Genomic DNA, 7,710 nt, shown 5'->3' with positions numbered 1-7,710 from the left:
TTACAAGCGTCGCCACTTTTTGTACCGGCGTTTCAACTTAAATCCGTTTAGAGCTCATATACTTTTATGGTTGCAATTAGTAGTCGCACAGTGTACGAGTATTTTTTCCACGTCGCGCACACCTATTTTTAGGTACAAATGTGAGTCAACTTCCAGATAGTCCGAGAGGACGCCATTTTATGTACGTGATTGTTGCACTGATCGCGCTAGTAATGTGTGTGGGCGTGGTGATGGTTTGATGACGTGTCATGCAAGCTCATAAAACAGCCTGCTTGAGCGGAGCAGGCCACACTTGGTCACGTTGTCGAGGTAAGAACTGTTGTCTTCTCTGTGGTATTAACTCTTTGTTAAGTGAACAGATGTTTTTAGTAATTTTCTACTGAACATATACAGTAAATTTGTACTGTGACTGTTGTTTGTTGACCTTGTGTGGTGTGGTTGGTTGAGGCGCGGGCGAAATTTCGCACACAGCTTACTTTTCTCTGATAAAATGAAGCGTTTAGACACGTGTCTGACGCTTAAATTATTTCATAAAAAAACAAAGTAGTGTAAATAATGTGAGATGTTACAAAGATTTAGTGATGGATTTTCATGGATTACATAATCTGTGGCCATGTGCATTGTATGCTAAAGTCGTATACAGACAAAACGTTAGTAGTACGGCGCGGCTGCGGCCATTGTGGCCGTTGGAACTGCTTTTGTGAAGCCTCGAGTGTAGCGTTTTGGCAATCGCCATCTTGGATTTGGCCGATGCCACGTTTGTGACTCTGTGTGGTGAGGGTGGATACAGGCGCGGGCAAAATTTCATACACAGCTTAGTAAAATGTAGTTTTTAAACACGTGGCCGATGCTAAAATAATTCGATAAAATACAAAAAGCAGTGTAGTTAATGTGAGATGGATTCAAAGATGTATTGATGGTTTTTTATGGATTATCATAATTTGTGGTCATTCGAATTATCTGTAAAGCCGTGTACAGACAAAACGCCAGTAGTACGGCTAGGCTGCGGCCATTTTGGCCGTTGGAAGTGCCATTGTGGAGCTTCGAGTTGCGCTTTGGCAGTCGCCATCTTGGTTTGGACGTTGCCATGTTTGATTGTTGGAGTCGGAAGTGACCGTATTTGGACGAGGGGGTGGGGCAGACCATGGCGGTAGCTTGTTTAGCACGGTGCATTTACACCCTATTGTTATTAGCGAGAATGCCAATGTTGGCTAGCATAAACAGGCCTAAAACCGTAATCAGACTGTTTGATGGATATGTAATTACAACTAATTCTTAATAAGACTGTGAGACCACAAGTTGCAGTTAATTTTAGTGAACTGAACACATTGATATAGCATGAGCATGTTATTCTAAATCTTATAGTAGCATTATAGAGGTTAAAGGTTGGTTTTGGTAGCCTGCTACCAACTAGCTTTTGTGTTAGGTTGTGACTGAAAGGCTGCTTTGCAATATAATTTGTTAATCATGTTTTTGAGAATAAATTCATTATTAAAACATTGTATAAAGATATGGATCAATGTATTGTGGATGTTCAATATTTTATCCTTTTTTAACACATTATTTTATAATTTTTCTACATAACAGCATGGCTTAAATAAAACAATGTTTATTCTTATATTTACAGATATCCAACTCTTGCCTGTGTGATCTGGTGCTCTGCTGGTTTGTCAGCTGTCACAAGCGATATTTGCACTATATCTGTGATTCTCTGATCTACAACATTTATACATATAGTTATTTAATTTATAAAGACACACATAACCTATTGGTAATTGCACACATTTACAGATTACACACACACAGAACTACATACACTCACACGCGCACACTCACACACAGTTTTTTTAAATAAAAGTTGCCCATCCACTGCCAAGGTAAGTTGAATCAATTTTGTGTGTGAATTCTGAAGTAAAACTGTTTGGTGACCTCTGCCTGGTGAATATCATTGGCACAGGCTGCAATGCTTTCTGTGTTAATGTTTAATAAAAAGTAATTTTCATTGCAGATGCCCCGTGCGAAGTCCCACCGTCGTGCTCAGGCGGCCAAGCGGAGGATTGCGGAGCGGCAGTCTTGGACCCCTGGGCCACCCATCCCCGAGTTTGTTGCTCGTATGTATAATGTATTTTTGAAGTGTTTCAATAAAATGTATCGATTTGCTAGGCATGTGTTGACATTCTTTACCATGATCAACGTTGTAACAGGGCGCGGTACTGGTTATCGCCATCGTGTGCGGAGATGGCGAACTTCGGAGCTGACCCACCGTCCCATCAAGTTCGTCACTCCAGCACAGCGTCTGGACCAGCAGGTATTTGTCTTTTTTATTTAGAAGACATTAATGAGTGTATGGAGTCATGGTTGGTGTCTTTGTTCTAACGCACTGTCTCTGTAGCAGATGGTGTTCGTCGTTGGAGACTCTCACCTGCGGGCCATCGTGGACGGATTTGTAAGTATGCCGCAGGGATCTTTGTCTTTTTCTTTTCTCTCTGTTCCAGGTGGAGCAGCAGCTGACCTGAGGACAGAGGTGATGCATGCTTCCCTCCCGTGGACCCCGGACGCGGTCTGTGTGTGTGCCCCGAGCAACAACCTCACTGCCAGCAGGACCATTGGTGAGGCAGCGTTGGACTTTGGTGCTCTCCTGACCACTGTCTGCAACCTCTGGCCCAAGGTGTGTATATTTTTGTGAAAAGTTACTGTCATTATTTCTTGGTCCTTAAGTGGCACATCTGTTAAGCACATGCTAATTTTAAGGACATAATTGTAATTTACTTTTTGCTCTGTAGGTGTTTGTGCTGGACTTCCCTCCACGCATCAACACTGATCCGGGCCTGCAGGACCTGCTGCGTCAGGAGTACCACCGTGTCACAGCACGCATGGGTATGTAAAGTTTTGGTCATCTGCAGTTGTAATTAATATACTGTAAAATCTAACACAAATAGTTAATACAGGTGTAAAGATTAGAAGAAGTAATCATGTTTCACTTCTTTGTCAGGTCTCCCATATGTGTCTGTGGCAGAGCACCTCCCTCTGCATCGGTTGGAGCTGTGGTGCCACGACGGTGTAAGTACAGCATACTTTGTTGTAGTGATATGTAACATGGAAGAGTTTTGTTTTCCCATATGTAAGATAAACACATGTGATTAAAGTCTGCTGTTTGACTGTTTTTCAGGTGCACCTCAGCGACACCGATGGCATGCCGGTCATGGTGGAGCTGCTGTGGGATGCTGCGGTTCGCCAGCTGGTACCCCCTCCACCTGAGCCTCGGGTGTCTCCTCGGACGTCACCGCGTACCAGGGTTTCCCCCAGGCTGGTTGTGACGGGACATGTCCCTGTGCCTCGTCACAGCAACCCCTGGGAGTGGACAGTTGTTGGACGGGAGTGCAAGGTAGTGTGTTGTGCTAACTCATTGTGTGGCTGGACATTTTTACTGTATTGTTTGGTTGAGAAACATCTAAGCAATTCTCCTTTTTCTCTTTGTATTTTAAAGGCTGGAACACCTACGGTGCGACAGTCTGTCATCCCGTCCAACCCTGTGTGGTTCAGCGGTGCCATGTTGGATGCCATGGAGAAGGTTTCGCCTTCTTCTGCCTCTGACTGCACTGCTGCTCCAGCAGCTGGCCAGGTAACTTTTCTACAAATTATATGTGTATATACTGCCAAGAGCTAAACATGGAGTCAGCTGTTATAAAGTACTGTTTTTTCCGCTTTAGGCTTCCCCTGTGAAGCGTCAGACGAGAGGTGTTGCCACGAGGAGCAGAGGAGGAAAGCGGCAGGTTGGTGTGGTGTTTTTTGTTTTGTTTTTGTTTCAATACTGTATATCTTTGTACATATGCATGTTTAACGAGTGCATTGTTATATTGACTTTTTGTCCTTTCCTTTTCTTTACAGGTGCTGCCAACACCTTCACCTGCACGTGTGATCGAGTCTGCCTCCAGGCCCAGCCCAGCAGTGCAGCAGGTTTGTCTATGTTTAAATGTGAGACTTGTTATTGATGACAAACATCAACATTTCTTCATTTGTTCTGTTTCTTAGTAAAACCTTGTCTTTACATTTCTCAGGTGGAGGCCGTGTCCCAGGAGTTCCTGGAGGGGTCTGCGGTGCCATTGTGTGCTGGTGTGGTGCCAGAGGTGGTGGTGGTGGGGGAGGAGGAGGTTGCTGCAGCTTGCCCTGCCATGCCGATGGAGTCCACCGTCGAGGAGGGAGCACGACTGCCACAGAAGATCAGCAAAGCTAAGTCTAGTTTTTCTCATTGTTTTTCTGTTTCTGATGTTAAAGCAGTTCCGTGTGGTTCCAAAAGCAATGTTGTGGCAATGGTGGCTAAGAATAGCAGAGGAATTAAGCTAGTAAAGGTTGTAAGGGGCTCATTTCACCAAGGAGATGAGCAGTTTAAATACAGAGGACTGCAGTGTATGGCTATAGCTTTTGTCAGCTTAGCCAAACACATGGTGAGCAGTGTGTTTTCGTGGAAGAGGCATGATCTGGATCGCGCGTTGGTTGTAGGTGATGAGTTGTACAGCAGTTTGCGTGACCATGGCATCTTTATGCATCAGTCGGGTCTTTTGTCTGTTCCAGATTTGCCACAGCAGTTAGTGATTGATGGACAAGTGTGTAACTTTACTTTTGGCGATGTGGTATTTGGTGAAGTAGGTGTGACTGATGGTGAACTAGTTGACTTTGGTGTGTTTGTCAGTCTACGCAATGGACTGGAGAGGATCTTCAATCAGTACAGCGCATGTCTTCTGACATTGTGTGGTAACACTTCTGCCATCATCTGTGAGAATGGACATTTCGCTGTTGTCGACAGTCATTCACGCAGTAACGTTGGCTTGTTACACTGCAACGGTACAAGTGTGGTTTTGCATTTTGCATGTCTCGATGAATTGCACCACTACATCTGTTGTTTGGCAGACAGTGTCAGCTCAAGTCAGAAGCTGTACGAACTGTGTGGTGTTAGTGTTAATGGTGGTGTAAGTCCAGTACCGTCTGGTATTTCTGTGGAGAGTTGTATCATTGATATGAGTACAGGGCCAACACCAGAGCCTAGCGTAGCTGCGAGTGTATCAGTGTCTGTCCAGACTTTAGCCATTGAGGTTAGCAGCGGTTCAGAGGAAGAACCAACAAGTACTTATGGCAGAAAACGCAAGATTTCTTCTCACACCTGCATGTCGAAGAAATCAAAGAGGCTTAATGTTAGTCAAATTAACTCAGATGTAGAATTTATTAGTGCTGTGAGGAATGAAGAGCTGGTCTTCTGTCCTCTTAGTGTAGATGTTTGTCAGGTTTTGTGTGCAAAATTAAATGTTGACTTTGTGAAGGTCACTGGTCCTGTGTCCAAAGAAATTGGGTTGACAGGTGTCCCATGTAGGAATGAGAAGATCGTAGCTGATGGTAACTGCTTCTTCAGAGCCATCTCTCAGGCTGTGAGTGGTTCACAGAAGCACCATCGTAAGATTAGACTGGCAGTATGTAAAGAGCTGGAGAGGAATGCAGGTAAATACCAGAGTATTTTGAGGAGTGACTATTCCTCTGTGTTAGAGTACATTCATCAGTCCAGGATGAGAACCGTTAACACTTGGGCCACAGAGGTGGAAATACAGGTTACTGCAGATTGGTTAGGAGTTAGTGTGTGTACATTTTATGGTGGACGTTGGCTGAAGTACACCAGTGACAATGACCTTTTGTCTGCGGAATGCATTTATTTAGAGAACATTATGGACAAGCATTTTGAGAATGTTGTTTGTGTTTGTAAGCCTGGACTACACACTTGTTACGGTTACTGTAAAGTTAATGAAGTGACAGGTTACAGCATTAGGTCTAGAATGAAGGATATTGTAGACGGTGACAAGGCAGCAGTAGCATGTAAATTAGAATGTGTAGTTTCTGATAAAGGTGTTGATAGTGCTGATGTTGTGAAGGATGCTACTGACGTAAAATCAAGTAGTAAGTCATTGAGGTCAAAGTATATGAGCCATAAGAAAACGACACAGGAGAAATTGAACATGTTGATAAGGGAGAAACGACAGTTAAGGATTAGAAAGATGTATCATGAAAATGTGCTGTTTAGGGAAAGGGCAAAATTATGGAGTGTAGCAAACTATCATAAAAATATACCACATAGAGAGAGTGCTAAAGCCAAGAGTAAATTAAACAGTATGGTGAAATATAGAGACAACGACCAGCATAGAGAGACGGTTAAAGCTAAGAGTAAAGTAAATAGTATGGTGAACTATAGAGACAGCATCACGCATAGAGAGAAGGTTAAAGAAAGGAGTAGAGAAGAAAGGAGAAGAAGGTATCATGACAATTCTACGTTTAAGCAGCAAGTTATTGCCAGTGTTGGGTTTAGTAGGAAGCAGAAGACAGAGAAGTCAGGAGATTTTGGTTTTGTTATGCATCAGTTTTTAGAGAAAGTCAGAGATGGGCCACACTTTGTGTGTTGTGTTTGTCATCGGTTGATGTTTAGATCTCAATTGCTGACTTGTGATAGGGAAATGTATAGTAGAAGTTCAGCAACAGCTGGTATTGCAGAAATGTGCATTAGTGAGAAGTTTCTGCATAGATGTTCAGATGACTGCGTTGTGCCATGTCAGTTAGTGTCATCCAGAGGTCAGCTTTGGATTTGTTATACCTGTCACAATAAGATAAGTAAAGGTCAGATACCAGCTGAATGTTGGGTTAATACTTTGATGCTTGATCCAATTCCACCTGAACTGGCATGTTTGAATAGTTTAGAACAACACCTGATAGCTCTGCACATTCCGTTTATGAAAATGTTGGCATTGCCTAAAGGAGGACAGAATGGAGTACATGGTCCGGTTACATGTGTTCCAGCCAACATAGTGCAGACGACTAATGTGTTGCCACGTTGTAGCATGGAAGGGTCTCTGCTACAGGTGAAATTAAAGCGCAAATTGACGTTTAAAGGACATTACGAGTATCAGTTTGTAGATACTTCACGTGTAAGACAGGCGCTAGAGTATTTAAAGAGAACTAATACTTATTACAATGATATTGAGTTTAACGAAGAGTGGGTAAACGAGTTTTGTAGGCAAAAAGATGGGGAGAATGAGGAGGATCAGCCAGGTAGTGAGGATGAAGCTGTTGTAGAAAAGGTAGCATCATGTCAGGAAGATCTGGTTGTTAGAAGTGGTGAGGTGACAGCTCAGGCAGGTGGTGAGGTCACAGAACAGGCTGTAGTTGATGGTGTGGAGGAAACATCAGAGATAATACAGGATGAATTGTTACATGACAGACAGCAGCACTGCATGTTTCAGGACACTTGTCTTATGCCTATAGATATTGGTCAGGAAGCATTAGACCAGTATTTTGATGACATTGTAAACATTGCGCCTGCAGAGGGGAATAGTCCGGTTAGGGTGCTTTCTGACCACACGAATGAGGCTAAATGTTTCCCTGTGTTGTTTCCTCTTGGTAGTAAGACTTTCCATGACAGCCGCTCATATCGCCTAACTCTGTCTCGTTACTTTAATAACAGGATTATGCATGCGGATGGTCGTTTTGCACGTAATGTAGAATACATTTTCTTTGCCCAATACATGTCAGAGATAGATCGTGTGTCATCGAGTGTTTCTGTTGCGTTGCGCAAGGGTAAAGGTGGACAGAAGTCGCAAAGGATTAGTCCAGAAATGTTGATGGACGAGGAGTCTCTGAAGAAGTTGTTAAAGTGCGATGAGGGTTATAGGTTTCTTA

The 7,710-nt window shown here is 43.3% G+C and overlaps 1 protein-coding gene across 1 annotated transcript; it reads left to right on the top strand.

Moving 5' to 3' along the window:
• Positions 1-7,470, top strand: LOC137200824 (uncharacterized). Its single transcript, XM_067615478.1, has 14 exons — positions 1-309; positions 1,628-2,111; positions 2,205-2,308; positions 2,396-2,668; positions 2,784-2,877; positions 2,993-3,060; positions 3,170-3,439; positions 3,488-3,622; positions 3,711-3,773; positions 3,889-3,957; positions 4,059-4,234; positions 4,691-4,842; positions 5,338-5,490; positions 7,436-7,470. Exons 2-14 carry the CDS (start codon positions 2,009-2,011, stop codon positions 7,468-7,470), a joined length of 1,695 nt encoding a protein of 564 aa, XP_067471579.1. The 5' UTR covers positions 1-309; positions 1,628-2,008.
• Positions 7,471-7,710: the final 240 nt, after the last annotated feature.

This window comes from Thunnus thynnus, chromosome 2 (assembly GCF_963924715.1).
Source record: "Thunnus thynnus chromosome 2, fThuThy2.1, whole genome shotgun sequence".
Classification (NCBI taxonomy): domain Eukaryota; kingdom Metazoa; phylum Chordata; class Actinopteri; order Scombriformes; family Scombridae; genus Thunnus; species Thunnus thynnus.
The sequence above is the reverse complement of the archived record's forward strand: the minus strand, read 5'-3'. Positions and strand labels throughout refer to the sequence as shown.

Coding starts and splice junctions, on each gene's coding strand:
- LOC137200824 (XM_067615478.1), top strand. CDS start 2,009: ATGCCCCGTGCGAAGTCCCACCGTCGTGCTCAGGCGGCCAAGCGGAGG. Junction 2,112..2,204: donor CATCCCCGAGTTTGTTGCTC/GTATGTATAATG, acceptor ACGTTGTAACAG/GGCGCGGTACTGGTTATCGC. Junction 3,958..4,058: donor CCAGCCCAGCAGTGCAGCAG/GTTTGTCTATGT, acceptor TACATTTCTCAG/GTGGAGGCCGTGTCCCAGGA.